The sequence below is a fragment of the Castor canadensis genome, chromosome 4, assembly GCF_047511655.1.
Source record: "Castor canadensis chromosome 4, mCasCan1.hap1v2, whole genome shotgun sequence".
NCBI lineage: Eukaryota > Metazoa > Chordata > Mammalia > Rodentia > Castoridae > Castor > Castor canadensis.
Window position 1 is genome coordinate 185,454,847 of NC_133389.1, and position 21,667 is coordinate 185,476,513.

General features: G+C 47.6%; 1 protein-coding gene across 2 annotated transcripts in view; it reads right to left on the reverse strand.

Annotated features, from left to right (window-relative positions):
- Window positions 1-21,667, reverse strand: part of Thap4 (THAP domain containing 4) — a 40,807-nt gene continuing 19,140 nt past the window's right edge. For both annotated transcript variants that reach the window (XM_020157711.2, XM_074072276.1), the window contains 4 exons: window positions 13,661-13,820; window positions 11,691-11,800; window positions 10,615-10,718; window positions 1-285 (listed from right to left, as the gene is read on the reverse strand). In XM_020157711.2, the coding sequence (XP_020013300.2) occupies window positions 166-285; window positions 10,615-10,718; window positions 11,691-11,800; window positions 13,661-13,820 (494 nt within the window). In that variant the 3' untranslated portion in view covers window positions 1-165. The remainder of the gene's footprint in view (window positions 286-10,614; window positions 10,719-11,690; window positions 11,801-13,660; window positions 13,821-21,667) is intronic.

Genomic DNA, 21,667 nt, shown 5'->3' on the forward strand with positions numbered 1-21,667 from the left:
TAAAAATAAAGGCCTTTATTTGGTTTTCTACGCCATTACAGCAACATCTGGACAACACTCCTGGCCCAGCCGAGCCTGCGGCCACACCACACCTGTGGCAGGACCTGAACCGTTGGGACGAGACACAGGAGCCAGGCCCTCTCAGAGCTGGGAACTCGCTGCGGTTTACAGGGTCACCTTCTTGTAGGTGACATGAAGATGCTGAGTCATTGGCTGTGTAGTGGTTGCCATGGAGACGGTCTGTTCAAGTTTGCCTTCAGAATTCAGTCTGAATTTTCGGGTAATCTGAGCAGAGAACAAAACAAAGCACCTAAGTTTACCAAACACCAGAGCACCCACCTGTGCACTGTCCTGGTCCCCACAGTGATGAGGCTTGGCCACAGTTACCAGGAGTTCTGGCCCTGGCCCCTCAGTCACTTCCAGAGACCAGTGGTGAATGGGCTGGTCTCAGCTCAGCCATCCAGAAGCCACCTGTCTTCTGCTTCCTAACACTTGATCGGAGCTCTCCTGTGGTGTGACCATCCACTTCCAAAGGCAGCTCAAACTCACAGATGTAGCACCTTTGGAGTCACTATCCACCAGAGTAAATTACGCTGTTTTCAGAAGAATGTGAGCAGCACAATTATGTCCTGACTCCAACAGACCTTGTGCAGAGATGCTGCAGCACAAGTGTGACCATGACACAAATGGCTACACAACTCCAAGGGCCAGTGGTCTGCAAGGGTCCCGTCTGGCTATGTAGACTTCTCTGAGATGCCCCAGGCCTCTAGCGGAGGAAAGCCAGAAAAGTCAGACATTGAAGCGTTTAAAGGCACCATGGCCCCAGGAGGAGTGAAGCAGGGGACATCCAGGCTGGGGCTGGGGACAGGATGGCCAAGGGTTGAAGAACGAGCAGAGCTTTCTTAGATTTGGGCCTGTCGGGGAGAAGGCCAGAAGAAGAGTGAGAGCTAAGCACAGACAACCCAGGAAGTGTGGTTCAAATCCAGCCCAGGCTTACAAGTGCCCATGGTGAGAGGGCCTCAGACAAAGCCCAAGTCCTCTCTTACAGTGTCCCTTCATAATGACTAGAACTCAGGGAAAAGGAACTGCCTAACTCACGAGGTGACAGGATCAAAAGCAAGCAGGGAAATGCAGACAGACTCTGCTCTAGGTAGGGGTGACAATCCCAGAGTTCCTGGAGACACTGGACAATTTCAGCACAGAGTTGGAGTCTGCCAAGGAGGATAAAAGGGGCTTCTTTATCTGAACACTGTAATAACTCACACCAAGTCCCCCATGAGGGAATAAACAGGTTAGGCACAGCCAAAGACAGGACTGGAAAGTGGTCAGTCAGAAACGCCTAGAATGAAGTTTAGAGAGAGGGAGGGAAGGGACACCAAGGTGAAGAGACACAGTGGAGACTCCTGGTCCTAATTACGTGTAAGCACAGCTCCATGAGGAGGAAGGGAACCCAGCAATGCTTGAAGAGACATGGCCAATTTTCTGAGACTTAACAAAAGTCATCAAGCCACAGATTTGAATCACACCATAGCTGATAATCTAAAGCAAGGCAAACAGGCACACGAAAGGAGCAGAGAAGGGACATTATTCTCACAGCAGTGACAAGATTCACAGCTGACACCTAGCAGAAAGGCTGGGAGCACAGGGTATCTGAGGTAGCTGTCACAGCAAGGTTCTGTCTGCATGAGAGTACTCTTCAAAAATAAAGACAAGAATAAAGCCAATGTAGGCGAATAAGAACAGAGGATTCACCACCAGGAGGGCCCCCTTAAAGGAAATACTAGAGAAGCTAGTGTGTTGAGGACAGTGATCCACACAGAAGCATAGAGCAAAGGGTAATCAATGGTGGGTGCTGAGTGAACACCGCCAGTGAGCATGGTCCCCGCATCCTGTGGGGCCATGTGTGAGTAGGGGAAGCATGGGAGCAGAGGCAGAGAAAGACACATGAGCTCAAGTCCCATGCTTTGCTACTCCAGCAGCAGCCCCTTTTGGTAACTGTGTTGGTCCCGCTGGATCAGAATCTGCTCCCTCAAGAGCCCAAAGAGGCCCAACGTGGTGGCCCATGTCTGTAATCCTAGCATTCAGAGGCTAAGGGAGGAGGACCTTGAGTTCCAGGCCAGCCTGGGTCACATAGTAAGGCCCTGTTTCAAAAAACAAAACCCAAAACAAATAAACAAGAATCCCAAGAGGTATGTACTGCATGGAGCAAGAGTGCTGCCCGTACAGCTGGCGTAGCTCAGAAGCTGTCAGTGCAGACTTCAGTGAGCCTGGACGCGCGCTGCCTCTTGGGCAGTGCCAGAGGAGCAGCAGCAGAACACAGGATGCACGTGCAGAGGAGGGACATGGGGGCATAAGAAAAGGCCATGAAGTGCCCAGAACACACAGGGCAGGCAGAAGGCGGAAGCAGTGGGCCTCACACTGTGTCAGCTTCTTCAGTTCTAGAGTATTTAATCTAGAATTCCATTTTAAAATAAACAAACGAGGCCTTTAACTCTAAAACTACTTTTCAAAGAACACAGAAGTGGAGTGGGGAAAAAGGGCATATATAGACTTTAATATCTAACTTTCAATAATGGACAGGAAAATCCAAACAGAAAATAAGGAAACCGAGGCTGGGAACAGTGACACTCAAGCTGGTAACCCTAGCTACTCAGGAGGTAGAACTCAGGAGGATCCCAGCCCAGGACCAGTAGCTGGGCGTGGTGGTGTGTGCCTGTCATCCCAGCAGGGAGGGAAGCATAAACAGGAGGAGCCTATCAGAAACAACAAGACCCTATTAGAAAAGTAAGTAAAGCAAAAAGGGTTGGGCTTGTGGTTCAAGTACTGGAGCACTTGCTTAGCAAGTGCAAGGCCCAAGTTCAAACCCCAGAATTGTCCCTCCTGGAAAAAAGAGAATAAGGAGATTGGGGACTTAAGAACATAAAACCAGGCAAACTGACAGACAGCCCAGTGCTCTAACCAGCATGAGCAATGACAGCACACATGCTCTCCTCCAGCACCCAGAGGACATTTTCCAAAACAAAACATGTTATACCACAAATCAAGCCTCAATAGATTTAAAAATATAGGTATTACTCCGATGTCTCCTCCAATCACAATAGAATTATAAATCAATTACAGAAGGAAATCAAACTTGTGTAAAATAAATAATACACTCTTGCCAGGTGCAGGAGAGCACCTGCTTTGCAAGTATGAAGCCCTGAGTTCAAACCCCAGCATCACCAAAAAATAAACAAATAAACAAAAAGCCAATAGATGAAATAAAACAGAATGATGCACTGAGACAGCTTAGAACCCTAAGTATGTGTGCACCTAATAACAGGGCTTCAAAAGCCAGGAAGCAAAACCAGAACCAGACAAAAGAACAGAAATATCCTCACCATAGCTGCAGAGTTTAACACCTCACAGTAACCAGACAGAAAGAGAACAAGTAAGCAAACAAACACCAAAAGAACTCAGAATGCCTACCAATCACCTTGACCTAACTGGAAATAATATTATAGTTATTATATTTAGACCACATTTCTAGGTTTTTTTTTTTTTTTTTTTGTAGCACTGGGGTTTGAACTCAGGACCTCATGCTTGTAAGGCAGGTGCTGTACACTTGAGCCACTCCACCAGCCCATATTCGGCTATATACGAGGCATAAAGTAAGTCTCAAACTTTTACAGTAGACTAAAACCTTAGAGAGCATGTTCTTTGGGCCTTGTAGCATTGAATCAGAAGTCACTAAATTGTTTCTTGTTACCAGTTAGGACGGAGGGCGTAATGCAGAGGTACAGCATGCGTACAAACGTGCATAGCACATGCAAGGGCCAGGTTTCATCCCGCAAAACAACCAAAAAAAAGAAAAAAATTCTCAAATATGTGAAAAATAAGTAACATACTTTTAAGTAACTCTGTGCAAAGGAGAAAGTCACTACAGAAATAAAAAATATTCTGAGTTATGTTGGAGATAATAAATAAAAGTATGGCATACTTATGTTGGTGTGACAAAGAAGTAGAACTCAGAGAGAAATTTCTATCTTTAAAGGGTGTAGTACCAAAGAAAAACCAGCCTAAAAATCAAGGCTGGAATTGTGGCTCAAGTGGTAGAGCACCTGCCTAGTAAGCATAAGGCCCCGAGTTTAAGTCCAAGTGCCACCAAAAAAACCCCAGTAATACAAGTTTCCATTAAGGCAAAAAAAAAAAAAAAAAAAGAGGAAATTAAATGCAGAATAATTGGAATAAGAAGTAATATGATACGGTGGTGCGTGTCTATAATCCTAACACTTGGGAAGCAGAGGCAGGAAAATCTCGAGATCCAGGCCAGCCTGGGCTACATAACCAGACCTTGTCTTAAAACAAAAAGAACCCTAGAAACAAAAACGAGATCCATGATACAAGCTCAATATACACAAATAATTTAAAAAAAGAAAAAAATCAATACACAATTGTAATTCTACATATCAGCAAAAATAAGTGGAAATTTAAATTTAAAAATGATTTTAAGTTAGGCACTGGTGGCTCACGCCTGTAATCCTAGCTACTCAGGAGACAGGGATCAGGGGGGATTGTGGTTTGAGGCCAGCCCGGCAAACAGTTTGCAAAACCCTATCTTGAAAAAACCCAACACAAAAAGGGTTGGTGAAGTGGTTCAAGTGGTAGATCAACTGCCTAGCAACTGTGAGGCCCTGAGTTCAAACCCCAGCGCCACCAAAATAAATAAATAAATAAATAAATAAGCATTTACAATAGCATCCAAAATCACAAAATATTTAGGGGTAAATTTACAAAATACATGCTAGAGCAATACATTGGAAACTGTCATAAAGACTTAGGATTAGAAAAATACATCTAAACACATAAAGTGAATGAATTTTGGAAAAAGCATGCACATACATCAAGAGTTTGGGGTATTCTTTTCAACACCTGGTGCTGGAACAGGGGACGTCTTATATGATGGGTGGGGCAGAAACCTGACCCCTACCTCATACTATACAAAAACAGTAATCCGAAATATCACAGACTTATAGTGAAAGGAGAAACTCCCTAAAGAGGCAAGTGAAAATCTTCGTGGGTCAGGTCAAGTCTTCTAAATCAGGACAAAGAAAGCACTAAGCATAAAATAAAACAGTCATTCCTCAAAGAATGCTGTTTAAACAAGGAGAAGGCAAGTCACAGGTTGGGAATACAGACGCCACAGACACGGACAAAGGACTCAGAGACAGAGCACGTAAGAAATGCTCACAATGTGCTCGGCACAAAACGAGACACAAACGTGAATGAAGTGCAGGGAAAAGAGGAGTACATCCTCAGTTGACAAGGGGTGCTGTCACTGCCACAGTGGTGGCCAACACCTGGGGAGGGCTGCACCTGGCACTCCCGCATGCTGCTGGTGGGGTGTGTGGTGCTCCAGCCACTCTGGAAGAGACTGGCATTAACACTTGGCTCTGCAGTTCCCACCCCAGAGAAACAGACATATGGGACCTTACACCTGCACACAGGCGTCTACCGGCAAAGGACACACAGCCATGGCACGTTCACAGGGTGGAGTGCCTGTCAGCATAACCCAACACTGCACAGCAACAGCATAAATGAATCTCACTATGTCACGATGAGTGGAAGCCTGACACACAAGTACGTGTTACCTGGCTCCACTTGCAAGTCTTCCAACACAAGAATTCATCTGATGTGACAGGCGCTGAAGTCGGGCTGGTGGCTCAGAGGGCAGTGTGGGTCTAGTGGCTCTTCCTGAGGTGATGGGCTTGTTCTCAGTCTCACCCAGGTGTACTAAACTGCACACCTGGGGTGTGTGCGTTTATTGCACGTAAATTACAGCTCAACAGAACTCTTAAAAAGTTAGAAAAAAATTCTATTAAGCCAAAGTAAGTAAGACAATATGGCCCCAGTGTGGCACTAACCAAGAGAAAGACAAACAGATGACTTGGAAGGATAGAGAGACCATGATAAAGGATGGAAAGGAGGCAGAAGTGGGACTGTGGGCGGCTCTTCAGCAATGGAAAGCCCAGCTAGAATCATCAGGGAAAGAAAGTACACCCCACCAATCACAAGACAAGACTGAATGCCGTGTGCACTAAAAAGGAAAAGCTTTAGGTTAAATCATAAAGCTGCCAGAAAAAGAGAGAATATGCAGTTTCTGACTTGTAGTAGAGAAAAGACTGTTTCAGGCTGAGTGGGGTAGCCTACGACTACTCAAGAGGCAGAGATTGGGAGGACTGAGTTAACTTGGACAAAGTTAACTGAGACCCATCTCAATCAACAAGCCCACCATGTTGGCATGAGCCTGTGGTCCCAGCTTATGTGGGAGGTCACAGGTAGGAGGATCAGAGTTTGGGCCTGGCCCTGGGCAAAAATGGGAGAACCTTCCTGAAAAAATAACCAAAACAAAAGAGGGCTGGTGGTGGCAAGTGGCAGAGCACTTGCCAAGCAAGCTGGAGACCCTGAGTTCAAACTCCATACCACCACAAGAAAATATTTTTTTTCAACAAAGCACACTAAAAACAGAATCCATAAAGGGAGAGAAAGGTAAATTACACCATATGAAATTAGGTTCTGTTCCTGAAAATCCAAAGTAAAAAGACACAAACTGAAAAAGCTGTCTTCACACATGTAACTAGCAAAGGGCATGAATCCAAATGTCAGCAGGGAGGCTGGAAAAAACTCAACTTTGCTGGCAGTCACGCAGTGCAGGCTGGAGAGCCGTCCTAGTGTCACTCTCCCCTCCTCTGCCCCCGGGGCCTCAGGGGCAACTGTGCAACACAGGGAACGCTCTGAACTTACTAGGGCCTGGACCTGTTTTGTCCAGGCTGCTGCATGCAGTCCTCACAGCACAGACAGCGGTGCAGCAGGGTCCCTCAAGCTCCGCAGAGGGTAAATGAGGACAAAGCCCGAGGAGCCCAAAGCAGAGACTACGGTGGGGTGATCGAGGCAGCTGGTCCCCAACACTGAGGCTTCAGGCAGTAGCAGGAAAAGTGGCAGACAACCCATCTTGGTTCCTGCCCTCAAAGCTGGAGAAGACTCCCAGATTGTATTTCACAGGCAGGTAAACCTTACTGCTAATAGTGGAAGTAGCAACCACCATCCTGTCCCTCTGTGGGATAAATGAGACACAATGTGTCAAACAATGGAACATCACTCGGCCATAAGAAGGCATGCTCTAACTTGGATACACCCTGAGAACACTATGCTAAACGGAAGGAAACCAAACACAAGAGCAGGTGGTCAGTGGCTGCCCAGGGCTGCACAAGGGCATTGGATGGCAGGGAGAGGACCTAGGACTGTGGGGAGGGGACCCAGCATAGTGCAGAGAAGACCTAGGACAGCAACTCCAAGCCAGACAGCATGCATCTGGCTCTACAGCAGGTGAGGGAAAAGGCTCTGAGACTCCACCGGCAAAATTCACGATGAAACTCAGGTATCATTTCTCAATGTGTAAGATGAGTCTTGGAACTGGCAGAATGTGGGCTGAATTAGAGATACACATTAAAAACAAACCAAAGGGCAATTATTAACTCAGAAAAGCTTGTGGGAAAGGAGAAGCCATGTAGAGCCCTGTGGTCCCCCTGTGCACATGACCTCAGCTGCTGCAGAGGCATCTTGTAAGTCATGCCACAATGTGGGCTCTTGGAGACACCTGCAAAGATGAGCGGGGGCCTCCGGGCTGAGGGTGCAAATTCCTCCTTGTCCATAGAAGTCTGTCAATAAAGCCTCAGAGGCAGCATTAACAAGGAGCAGTAAACAATGTTATTGAGTCAAAAGGGCTGGACCTGGACAGGTCTGAGGAACAGGAAATGACAGTCAGGTGGTGGCCTTGCTGAGCGCAGTATCACTCTCAAATGACAGATCAAGGAGGAAAACACAGGGCCACATGGGTCTGCAAAATGTGATTAGAAGTGAGAATTTAAAGGTGCAGCCACGGGACTCCAAACCTAAGTGGAGGACACACGTTTCCTAACACTCATTCAAAGGTCAGGAACATTGACTACATAACACTGTGTATTTGACTACAATGTCCCAGGAAATTCCAAAATCACTGTAAGGACAGGCTACACCCTTCTACTACTGTTCACAAGCCTGGAGGACAGACATATGCTCTCCAAAGCTAGACCCTCACTTCCTACTCTCCAGGCCTCCAGTTCCCTATGCCATTTGTGTGTTTCCTTGATCTCTTGGTTCCACCCATGTCGGCCCAAGGGGGAAAACCAAACCTCCAGGCCAGGTCACTTTCCAGAAGACCCTGGAACAGTGGGTGCTAGGGCTGCAGAGCACAAAGCCTTCTTCTTAGCTCCACACCCCAGACCTTCCAACTCCATTGTCTCTGCCTCCCCACTTTTGCAGAAGAGGCATTTTTCGGTTAATAAAACTCAAAGCTAGTTTTCTAGCAAAAATAAGTAGAATCCAAATAAAACCCTGGTTGAATAGATAACCCTCACCGTGTATGATCAAGAAAAAAAATAGTACACAGACACACACATGGCATCATTGGAATGAAGGTGACATAGAATGCAGATAAAGAAACACCAGTATTGTATAGCATTCCCCCATCAATTCTGAAAAGCCAGCTAAGTTGACCCTTGGAAAATGTGACTTTGCAGATGGAGTGAGGTAGGAAACCTGGCAGGATGAGCAGTCACAGAGGCAGTAGACCCACAGTTACCTTCAGGGCCTTGTCTCCCACAGCCATGTAGCCTAGACCCCTTCCTGAAGGTTTATTGGTAATGGATAATTCCAGGGGTCCGCCCTTCCTCAGAGAGCAGAAAAAGCTAAAAAAGCTCCCAGGTCAGTTATGGGTGATGGCACCAAAGTGGATAATGACAGCTAAAAAAAGGATCTAAAACAAGTAGGAGTTATCTCCCCAAAGCAAACATGACTCAACATTTTGAAGATATTAATATAATTCACTGCAGTAATAGTGGGAAAAACAGAATACCCCAAAAAAGGATGCAGAGCATTTGGTGAAATTCAAACTTTTTTTCTGCCAAAGATCTTAGCTGACAGAAAATTACAAGTGTCCCAGTACAACATAAACGCAGACACCAGAAATTGAAGTTGGGTGTGGCAGGACATGCCTTCAGTTCCAGTTACTTGGGAGGCTGAGGGAGAAGGATCACTTGAATCCAGGGGTTTGAGACCACCCTGGGCAACAAAAAAAGAAAAGAAGTTTCCTCATAACTATCAATAATCATTTAGAAAATGAAATTGATAAAAATTCTACTTACATAGCAACAAAAACTCTAAAGGTTTTGTAAGACCTACATGGTAAAAGTATAAAGAAATGAGATGATCATATAACTAAGACTTGAGATCAGTGCAATTCACTACCACTGTGGTACGTACTGCTCCGCTGTATCTCCCCAATTTAATTGGTGTATTCAGTACAATCCTGGTGTGAAACTACTATTTCTACGATGCTGGAGATCAAGCACAGCAAGCAAGCACTCTACCAGGCTGCGCACCAGGCCCACCGATGGGAATTTTATGGACCCTGAGAATCTCATCCGAAAGCTCATGCAGAGAGGAAATGCTACAGAAAAAAAAAAAATTCTGAAGCAAGTGAAACGTTCTTGAAGATATCAGAGTGGAATATAAAGCTGTATTTAAAGAACATGTTACTAGTGAAAAAGCGAACAAGCATAAGGAAAGAAACAAACCCTATGCTCATGTGCCCACGGCACTCCAGTGCTGGGGTACAGTGACCTCATTGAACCGCACAGGGTCACCCACTTGGGAAATGCTAACACTGCATGACACAGAAAGCAAATCTCAGATTAAAGGTCTAGAAGTGGAAAGCCTCAAGAGTGCAGAAAAATGGGAGAATATTTTTATTATTTTGGATAGGGACACCTTTCTGAGCAGTACCTTGAGTTCAAAAGTGTAAAGGAAACACCCTGAGAGAGCTGCAGAACACCTCTGCACCCAGGCACATGGCATGCAAACCAAGCCATAGGCCGGGGGCCTGATCAGAGAGAGAACGCACTAACAGACATAGCTGTCAAAAGCTCCCTCAGTTAACAAAACAACAATCCACAGAAAACCAAAGACCTTGAGCATTGATTAAGACGAGCCGCAGCTCAGTCTGCAAGGACCACCGTCGGACAGCTATCCCTTCCATCACAGAACAAGAAACACAACAGCCAATTAGCACTCATGAAATGCCATTTTTCATTTATCAGAGCCAAAGGACCAAAGCCTGAGGTGAAGGAGTTGGAAAACTGTCACCCACAATGCTAGTGGGAGGTGACTGCTAAGAAAAGCAGTTTATTGGTACCTACCAACATTCAAAACAGACCTCTCCTCTGACCCACAAATTTAACCGGGAGAAATTTGTAATATGGATTCGGGTACATCTGCAACACTGGACAACACAAACATAAAGAGATATTCGCAGCAGAAAAACAAGAGACCTGAAAACTACCTACCCGCTCACCAGCAGGTAGGGTATAAATTAGGGCTCATCCACACCCTGGATGGTGTGGGAGGTGAAAGGAGGGGACAGTGATAACAGACTGGCCTAGCAGGTAAGTGGTAAGGCAGCAACTGTGTGTGTAGGAAGGTGGCGTGACCCCACCGACCACCTCAGGAGCACCTGGAAGGGCTGGCTGGCTGGCTCACCTGCTCCACGTGGGGCTCCTTGGCAAAGGAGATCCTGGCAATGGAATGGGACACGATGCACAGCTCCTGCCCGTTCACTTCACCCTCCTCCACCTCCACGATGCCTGCAAGGGAGGGTGGTTAGTCACCTCCAGGTTGCTCACATCCCTGACGGCACCAGGCTTTCTGTGCAGTAGTCAAGGATTCAAGGGGAACCGGGATCTTGCAACCACCCAAGTACATGTAATACTTGCCCTTCTGGACATCAAGAGGGAAAAAGACTATTTTCACAACTGCTTTCTTTTTGTTTTTGATTGTGAGACAGGGTCTTATTATGTTGCTCAGGCTGATCTGGAATTTGTGGGCCCACGAGATCTCCTGCCTCAGCCTCCTGAGTAGCTGGGAGCATAGGCACAGGCTACCGTGCCTGGCTTTTTGTTTTTGCTTTTTTGGTTGCAACCTCCTATAGCATGGGAGTAGGTGTTTTATGGTGAGTCACCATGCAGAGTTGCCCTGGACCCCCAGCCTTCCTATCCGCACCCCTCAGTGGGCCAGGCAGCCCCACCCCTGGGAGCAACCCAACCCCCAGGTGGAGCCTGGTCCACACTTTGAGAGAAGAGAACTGGGTGGGGATGGGCAGCCTTCTGACTTCTGTACCCTTTCATACCTGTGAGTGCCCCAGGCAGCTCCAATCTAGGCTGGTCATGTCCTGAACAGGAGCAAGATTCATTTGGGCAAGTGGGCAAAGCCAAGGTCACACAGGCTGTTTTTGAGTAATTTCTAAGTACTGAGCCTAGCTGACTTTCAGAGAGAGAGAGATTATAGCCAGCTGGCCTACTCTCCCAAGCCCTGTCTCTTGGGCAGTACCTGCTGCGGTACACAGGCAGATGGTGGGTCACAGGTACTGAAGGTCTGAGGATGCAGGAGGAGGAGGGCAAGACACAGCTCACAGACTGCAGGGAATCACATCTCCACTGTCCTCACAACAGACACCCATGAGGAGGGATACACCTGAAAGTCAACTAAGATGACCTGCACCCCACTGGCTAGCATGCCCTGCCAGCCCTCGCACGGTTCCCGCTAGGAGAAGGCAATACCTGTGTTCTGTGCACTGACAAAAGCCACCTTGTTGGTGTCAGGCTTGAGGCGGATGAAGCCACATTCTCTGTGCATCGGTTTGTGTGTATCCGGGTGGAAGGAGTTGAACCTAGATGGAAGTGAGAGACGTGAAGCAGGCACCTGACCTCACCAGAGAGCACCTGGCCCGCTGCACGTGAAAGCACCCTTGGAAAGATGGTGACCCCGTGGCTGTGGGGGGAGCAGGATTGTCTAACTTTACCCAGGGGTGGCTTCTCCAGGCTGCCACCATGCCTCCACCCCTTCCTTCCACTTCCTTGTTCATTTTCCTGGCTGACCAACTCCTGAAGACAGGAACTTGCTTTATTTTATTTTTGCAGTGTTGGGGACAGAATAAAGGGCCTTGAGCATGTACCACCGAGTGACACCCCCAATCCCAGAAACTTGTTCTTAATGATCTGGTGATACACTCTTTCTCAGAGGCCCCTTCAGCTTTCAACCCTCATACATAAACACCACAATTACAGTAAAACCACTCTCCTCTGTGGAGCTACATTTTGGCAAAAGAGTCCATCAATTCATGTGGTAGAACTGGAACAGGCATTGAATTAGGGTGTAATTCCTAATTAACCTTTGTCCTTATCGTCAATTCAGAATGGTAAAGATGAGGAGCCCACCCTGACCTGAGAGCACAACTTGAAAAATGACTGGTTGTGTATGGGATCTATCTCGTGACTTTTTTTTTTTTAGCAGTACTGGGAGGTTGATCTCTGGGCTTCATGGTAGCTAGGCAGGTGCTCTACTACTTGAGTGAGGCCTCCAGCTCTATCTCTATGACTCTTCTAGATGAATTGCTGATTAGGGTTGTTGGCTATACTTGTGCCATCTTCAGTATGACCCAGAAAATGGAATACATTTTATGTTACAGTCCAGTACACTACTTAGGTTTTAGAACTAATTTTTTGTTTTTTTACTTCAAACTTTTAAAATAAACTGGGCACTGGTGGCTCACGCCTGTAATCCTAGTAACTTAGGAGGCAGATATCAGGAGGATCATAGTTCGAAGCCAGCCCAGGCAAATAGTTTGCGAGACCCTATCTCGAAAATACCCATCACAAAAGAAAAAAAAAAAAAAGGGCTGGTGGAGTGGCTCAAGGTGTAGGCCCTGAGTTCAAGTCCCAGTACTGAAAAAAAAAAAAACCTTTGAATGTATTAATTTTGTAATTAAAAATAAAGGACTGGGGCTGGCGGAGTGCCTCAAGTGGTAAAAGCACCTAACTAGCAAGCATGAGGCCCTGAGTTTAAACCCCAGGGCCACCAAAAGAAAGAAAGGGAAGAAGGAAAGAAGGAAGGAACGAAGACAGACAGACTGGGGAGCCCAGCTCAAGTGATAGAGTTGCCTGCCTAGCAAGTTCAAACCCCAGTACCACTAAACAAACAACTCCCCCACACAGAAACCCCACAGCAAAACCAATGGTATTTCAAGCACTTGCACAAGTCCCCACTAGGTCCCCACACCACTCTCTGTCCCTTAAAATTGGTATTTCTTCCTATTGAGTGTGGGGTGGAGATAGAATGGAAGGACCTCAAAGGATTTTTGCTTTATTATGCACAAAGAACCCGAGAACCAAAATACTGAGGCCTTTTTGAACCCTCAACTGGCTGAGGGGAAAATGTAATTAAAGCCATATCCTCTTGTCTTCAGTAACCCTGGGGTGAATACAGACCATGATTAGAGACTGAATGAAGCACATGCACTTGTCTTTATTTTTGGATTAATAAACCTAATCCAGATGCCTGACATCTTAAAAATTAAAAAGAACCAGAGAGTACCGTTTTCCCAGCCCTGTGCCTCAGCTGCAGGTTCTGGGAGGGAAGAAGGTACCTTTCTGAAATCATTGCTTTTGTACCTTCTTGTCTGGTGTCTATCTTTAGCCAGTCTGGAATTGTTTTCAGACCTAGGCAGCCCAGAAGCAGGGTGGAAACTTACGAGAAGTTGAGCATGGGCTGGCCCACATGGGAGATGTGCACCTCCTCCAGGTACTGAAAGGGCTGCAGTGTCGGGAAGGTCCCAGCTCCTGGTGGGTCTGACAGCCAGGTACCCAGCATCCAAGACAGTGGTTCCACCACTGGGTTCATCTGGGGAGGCTCTGAGGACAAAAGCACCAGTTAGCCAGCAACCTCCTTCTACCAACAGTTTGCTGAATTTTCTGTAAATACACACGCCTTCGGCAGGCACAGTTAAACAACTAACAAATCTCACGCTGCAAGATCTGTCATCAGAACCACTGTAGTTTCCACAGAAAACAGAACCTAGAGAGCCTGTGGGACGAGGGGAGGGCCAAAGGCCCTATGTGCACAGCCCCCCGCCCTACCCATGGGGCTGACAGCAGCTCCCACTGGAGTCAGATCCTGGCATGGGAAGTTCGTTTAGGAGATAACAGCAAAAGGAAGAAGAAGTGATGCAGAGGGATGCAGGAAGGTAAGATGTGATAGGTGGGGCTGTCATATGAGATCAACTGCTTCTGGGAGACTAGCTCTCCTTTCACACACTGTACCTCCTTCAAGCACACCCAGAAGGGCTCAGCTCGCTCATCCCACTAAGAGTGGGGATGACACTGTGGGCTGGAACTCGGAGGGGTCAGGGAGCAGGGGACAAGCACAGTGGGGTGGGGTGCTCTGCCAGGCAGTTCCGGGAGGACTCAGGATTGAAGCAGGCACCTGTAGGGTCCTGTGAGCATCCATCTAGCACTGCCGCCAGGCTGACCACAGATGTGACAAGATCTGTTGCATCTGTGTACACACTTCTGTACCTTCTTATACCTGGAATCTGAGTGCCTGAACCTGAAGGCTAGAAAGTGGTACTGAGGAAAAGCAGAAATGGGGATGCACAGGCCCAGCCATGTCCTGGGTGAAACACTCACCCATCCACCCTCCCATTTGTGCCAAGGCACTTGCTACTATACCAGGACTGGTGGCCCGCAGGCCAGCTCCATTGAAGATGGGTAACCAGGACAAGAGTTCTGGGAACCCCTTCTCCATCCTCTGAAATCACATAGCCTTGGATTATCCATGGAAAGTGTTTCAAGGAATATCTGGGAGGAGGGGGAACCCAAAGTAGAGCAGCTGGAAACCAGGAGCAGCCAGACTCAGTGGAAGAGCCTGGGCATGAAGCAAGAATCACAGTATTTGGAGAGCATTGAGTGGGTACAGGGCAAACCAGGCAGTGGGGATCAAGGGTGGTAGGAACCCAGTCTTGCTCCAGCCTGACCTGTCTCTCGTACTTCCTTTTCAAGCTGCGAAGAGAGAATGGGAACATTTGAACTTGGATAAAACTTCTTGATTAGACAACGTAAAACTTTATAATCAGGATTTCACTGACTGTCCTTGATGGCAGTAAGTATCGTAAGCTCTGGAAGAATTTGGCTGGCAAGATCTCTACGTGTTGCCTGTCACCTGGGACAGTTCAATCAACTTACCTGACATGCCAGCTATTCCTGGGAAAGACAAACACAGCAGTGTGCTGACAAAACACCCTGCTGGCCCTGCAGAGTGTGAGAACAGGTGAGTCACAGAGAAAGAAGCAAAGATATAGAACTCAGTACATATTAGAAGAGGAGCTAGAGGGGATGGGGACTGCTGGGGCATTCTGAAAGCTTCCTTAGAAGGGCCAGGATAGCCTCCCTGAGAGCAGGGAGGGGCTGGGCCCTGCAGCTGATCTGGAGAAGAGCAGACCAGGCCTACGTGCGGCAGACACAGCATTCTGGGTAGGCAGGTCTGCCCTTTCTGGGGAGTGGCACAAGGCCAGAGGCCAGGCAGGGAAAAACCAGGAGAGCCTGGCTCTCTCCAGAAGGGCTCTGGCCCCACCTCCAAACAGACCTGAAGAGATTTGAATTGAGATATCTGGCTGTGGGGCAGAAGGCACATCTGTAGGGAGCCAGGGATGGTGACAGCAAAAATCCTGGTGGCAGGGGAGGATGGCTTAGGCCATGTGGCACAGGTGCAGGCAGAGGTCCTGGATCTGCCTGGATTTGCTGATGGCTTGAGAGAGAGGGAGAGATCACCCTGAGGTTTTGGGTCCTGAGTAGCTGAGAATACAAGTTGTCACTGACTGATGGTAGAGGCATGGAAAATGAGGAAGAGGTGGGGGAGGGGTGATGCTGGGTTTCCTTAGAGACCAGTCACTGGAGATAGCCATGCCCTGAACTTCCAGGATACAGAAATTGTTATTTCTCAGACCGACAGCTATGGCTTTAGAGAACCTGTTGGTTTGATTTTTTGGGATCAGCACTGAAAAGAAACATTCTCTGCAAACCTCAGAGAGGTGGACTCTCTGACCTGTGCGTATGTGTAGAACACACCAGGCAGCACTCAGAGACCACTGTACAGCCTGCCCTGGTGGTCCATGGTCTGGCCCCTGCACCACAATGAGTATAGCTAAGTTCCCGATGCCTTGCACTGGGGCAGCCCAAAATCCCAATTCCTGTTGAGGTGTTTGGTGTTCTCACCAGTGACTGCTGGCCCGCAGGGCAGGGGGCTCAGCTGAGGTGTGGAGGCTGACTACCGTCTGGCTAACTCAGTACTCCGAGGTGGGTGGGGCTTGGCTTGCCCATGATTAAGTGCAGAGGTTCAGAATCTGACACGCTGCCCCCCAGAGTCAGGATCTGCAGTCCAATTCCCAGGGCACACCTGAGCCCTTCAGTGCAGGCCACGGCACAAGCCTGGCTCTGAGGGGTCCATTGTGGAAGGCAGGATGAGCCTGGTAGCACCCCCAAGGGAACTAGTGTACTGAGTAATGTTGACCAGGCATTTGGGGCGGCCAGAAGGTACTCCCTGTGTCTCAGAGGGTCTTGTGGGACCCCATGAGGAGTTAGTGGAACACTCTGCATGGTGACTGCTCAGGAAATGCTGGTTCTTCCCATGGAGCTATTCTCATATGCTTGGTAGACTACTAGAAACCTCACACAAAAGCCAGTGCTGTGAGCATGTGTGTCTGAGCACGCATGGCTGTGTGTCCTGAGAGCATGTGTGTCTGTGGCCGTATGTGTCCTGTGAGCACGCATGCTCATCACATGCATGTTTTGTCAGCTTGTGTGTCTTGTGAGCACTCCTGTCAGCAGGTTTCTAGCTTGTCTTGTTCCAGGGAGGACAGGAATGAGTCATGCCTGCCCCCTAGGGTGGGAGACTTGCAATAGCAGATAGTGCAGACCCAGGAGTGGGCAGAGCTGGGCCACCGTTATGCAGAAACATTCCAGCTTTCTCTGGGAGGGCCAACATGCCCTCAGGAGGCCTGACCAGGAGGACCTGGTACTCTCCTTCAAGCCCTGTACCCTGGCTCCCAGTCACATGGCTCACCAAAGGGCAATCACAGATGCAGTGTTGGGAATGACTCCTCCAACCCCAGTCCCAGATTGTCCTCCTCCAGGCAAGTGCCTACAGAGTCCACTATGGCCAAGCTGCCCTCCCTGACCTCTGGCCCCTTATTATTGTTATTATTTTGGCGGCACTGGAGTTTGAACTAGGGCTTCATGCTTAGTAGGCAGGCACTCTACCACTTGAACCATTCTACCAGCTCCCCTGGCTCCTTATCTTAGCCCACTTCAGTAGTGACCATGCTCAGCCTCTCTGGAGTTCTGACCGATTTATCACTAGCTGACACCTTCTACCAGCAAGAACAAGCCCAGGCCTCTCTGAGACATTGAGCTGCCAGCACCTTCCCTCCCATCTGCCCCACTGGGGAAGCCCTGGCCTGCCCACGCCTGCTCCTCTGAGGGACCTGGAAGGTGCTACCCTCAAATGTCAGAGACTTATAGCCAAGGAGAGAGAGAAGAGAGGATAGGAGAGGACAAGGAGGTGGCAGGGACGAGGAGGAGGAAGAAAAAAGAGAAACAAGGATACAGAGGCAGAGAGACAGCGAGATAAGAGCCTGGCCTTGTTCCTTCTTTCTTCGCACCTGTCTGAGGAGCTTCCTGGGGATGATCAGTAAGTCAACATCATCTCTGCTTGTCCAGAAATTTAGTTTAAAAAAACCCAAAAACCAAAGATGGTGATGAAAGCTTCGCCTGAACTAGATTTTCAGGGAAAACAGGTTGCAGATATAATCCATGGTCATCAAAACATGAGCGAGGAGTAGCTCAAGTGGTTAGAGTGCCTGCCTAGCAAGCATGAGGCCCTGAGTTCAAACCCAGTGCCCCCCCCCCCAACAAAACATGATGGAGGGCCACAGAAGTTGGAATGCTGGAGCTTGGCTGAAGGACAGGGAGTGGAGTATGGGGAGGGTCCTTTACCAGGTGAGATTGAGAATGACATCACAGCAGCGGCGGGAAGTTCAGAGAAGTCCACTGTGGCCTTCCAGGCAGCAGGAGGAAGCCCTGATCCTGGGGCCTGGGAGACTCCTCTGACCCTGGACAGACAGCCAAGGCAGGCAGCTCCTGCACACAGCAGGGCACTGATGCACTTGCCAGGAGCAAGAAAGGGACAGGGCAGTCTCTGTTCACAGTGCCACTTTTGGACCATCACTGCACAGCAAGGATGTTCCCAATGGCACTTGGAAGAAAAGGTGTGCCCCCAGCCAGAGTTCTCCACTTGCTGAGGGAGACACTGTGGGCGCAGAGGCAGTGACTTGTGATGGGAAGGGCAGCATGACTTACCCACAGGGCAAACTCACTATACATTACACCACACCCTTTATTCACAGTTACTTGTTTTTATTTTTTTTCGTGGTATTAAGATTTAAACTCAGGACCTCACACTTGCTATTCTTGAGCCACACCCCCAATTTACTTAGTTATTTTTGAGACAGGTCTCCCTATGTACCCCAGGCTGCCCCAAACTTGCTATGAACTTGCAATCCTTCTGTTGGAGCCTCCCAAGTTTTGAGATCACAGGTATGCACCACCACTGGCCATGATACCCCTTTAAAAACTGGGAGAGGCCATAAGAAGGGGACTAAGGTAGAAAGGAGAAAAATAGAGGGGATGAACCAATTTGGGTTATAATATACATATACGTGGAAATGTCACAATGGAACACCCCGAGCTATCTTAAACAAAAATGCCTTTTTTAAAAATGGAGAACAGGAAGGCAAACCAGGTGGGGGCGGCGGGGGTTGGTACCAGTAAGAGGGAGGAGGATATAAGGAAAGAGTATAGGAGGGTGAATATGGTGGAAATATTACGTATTCATGTATGTAAACAGAAAAATGAGACCTGCTGAGACTGTTCGAGGAACGGGGGTAGGGAGGATAAAAAGGAGAATGAGGTAAATTCAACTATGATATATTGTAAGAACTTTTGCAAATGTCACAATGTACCTCCAGTACGATAATATAATTTTTTTTTTTTTTAAAGTAAGGGCCGGGCACTGGTGGCTCACATCTGTAATCCTAGCTACTTGGGAAGCTGAGATTGGGAGGATCACTGTTCGAGGCAAATAGTTCTGGAGACCCACATCTCCAAAATAACCAGAGCATTGGACTTTGAGCACATGATAAAAAAGCTTTAGCACACAAGGGAGGGGTGAGGATAGGTAAGACACCTAAATAATTAGCTAGCATTTGTTGCCCTTAACACAGAGAAACTAAAGCAGATACTTTAAAAGCAACTGAGGCCAATAGGAGAAGGGGACCAGGAACTAGAGAAAAGGTGAGATCAAAAAGAATTAACCTAGAAGGCAACACACATGCACAGGAAATTAATGTAAGTCAACTCCCTGTATAGCTATCCTTATCTCAACCAGCAAAAACCCTTGTTCCTTCCTATTATTGCTTATACTCTCTCTACAACAAAATTAGAAATGAGGGCAAAATAGTTTCTGCTGGGTATTGAGGGGGTAGGGGGGAGAGGGAGGGGGCGGAGTGGGTGGTAAGGGAGGGGGTGGGGGCAGGGGGGAGAAATGACCCAAGCCTTGTATGCACATATGAATAATAATTAAAAAAAAAATAACCAGAGTGAAATGGACTGGAGATGTGGGTCAAGTGGCAGAGTGCCTGCTTTGCAAGCATGAAGCCCTGGATTCAAACTCCAGTCCCACCCAAAAAACCAAACAAACAAAACCAAAACCCTGAGTGAGGCAGCTGTTTCTGAACATGACCACTTACCATAAACGCAAGAACTCAGAAGAAAATGGCAAGAAAATGGGGTGAGACAGAAGCTAGCAGACTTTGGGAAAGAGGCAGGAAAAAAGCAAAATCAAACCTAGCCAGATGAATTTAAGATGGAAGGACTCCAGGGAAAACTATCATAGGAAACAACTGGGGCACAGGACAAAGATGAGTAGGATTAAAAAATAAAAAAATGAAGCTGGGCACCAGTGGCTCACATCTATAATCCTAGCTACTTGAGAAGGCAAAGATCAAAAGGATCACGGTTCAAAGCCAACCTGAGCAAATAGTCTGAGAGACTCTACTCTGAAAATACACAACACAGAAAAAGGCTGGAGTGGCTGAAGTGGTAACAGTGCCTGCCTAGCAAGTGTGAGACCCTGAGTTCAGGTCCCCAGTACCGCCAAAAAACCCAACAACAACAAAGAAACTGCAGTTAAAAGAAGCAGAGGCCCTTCACTGCTGATGGGAAACAGTCTGGCATATCCTCAAAGTGAGCATGAAGCAGGACCCACGCAGCAACTCCCCTCTCAGGGATAGGCCCAACAGAAACAAAAAATACCTGTCCACACCAAAGTAGCACGTGAATGTTTATAGCAGCATTATTAAGCACAGCCAAAAGTGGTACAGTGGAACAACTCAGACAGCATCACCTGGTCAACAAAATGCAGTCAGTATGCCCCAACAATGAGCACTATTCAGCCACAAAAATGAATGAGTCCTGACGATGATGCAGCATGGGTGAGCTTTAAAAACACCATCCTGAGTGAAAAAAGCCAGACTCAAGGGTAGAGCATGTCTTACTTGATTCTACTCATACGAAACGTCCATCCACACAAAACGAAAGCTGGTCCCAGTGTTTCTCCACCACAAGGCACAGGGTCAACTTACAAGACTACAAGGAGAGAAAGTGGTGGCAAGGTACAGACCTGAGCTGTTCACAGGGCAGCAGAAGCCTACCGGCTCATCTGAAATGTGGCTGGTCCAGAGATGTGGGAGTGTAGGGCACACACTGGTATTAAAAAACTCACTCTAAACACAGAATTTCAAGTATCTCAATAATTTTTTTTTTTTGGTGGTACTGGGGCTTGAACTCGGGACCTATACCTTGAGCTACTCCACCAGCCCAATTTTTTATGATACAGCTTTTTCCCAGATAGGCGCTCTCCAACTGTTTGCCCTGGCTGGCTTCAAACTGAGATCTTCCTGATCTCTGACTCCTGAATAGCTAGGATTACAGGTGTGAGCCACTGGCACCTGGCTTCAATAATTTTAAACTACTTACTGAAATGATGTTTTACATACTATGGGGTCAAATAAAATACATTATTTAAAGTAGTTTCACTTGATTGTTTTTTCCTTTTTATTATTTTATTTTGTTTTTTTGGCGGCATTAGAATTTGAGTTCAGGGCCTCTGCTGGCTAGGCAAGCATCTCCCACTTGGGCCACACCTTGACCCTTCTTTTATGCCTTTAAAGTGTGGCTAGTAGGAAATTTAAATTACACTCAGGTTGTGGTCTGACTGGGCAGTCCAGTCTCCTCCCTAAGGACTGTTCTACAGGATGGACTTCACCAGACCATGATGCCCACCTGAGGGTCCTGGCCACTAAGGGTGACTGCTGCTGGGATGAGACAAGAGCCTGTTGTTGCAGACCTTCCAGTATTTCAAGAAAAGTCAGAAGTACTGATTTGGGGATAAAAGATTCCACTTTCTAAAGACTTATTCAAATTAAAAAAAAACAACAGCTGTACTGAGAATGGCTCAAACAGTGTGCTTGACCACCAAGTGTTAGGCCCTGAGTTCAAACCCCAGTACCGCAAAAAAAACAAACAAAACGGCTATGGTAGGAGTCACACACCCTGGCGACTGGTTCCTGAGCTGGTCACAGCCTTGG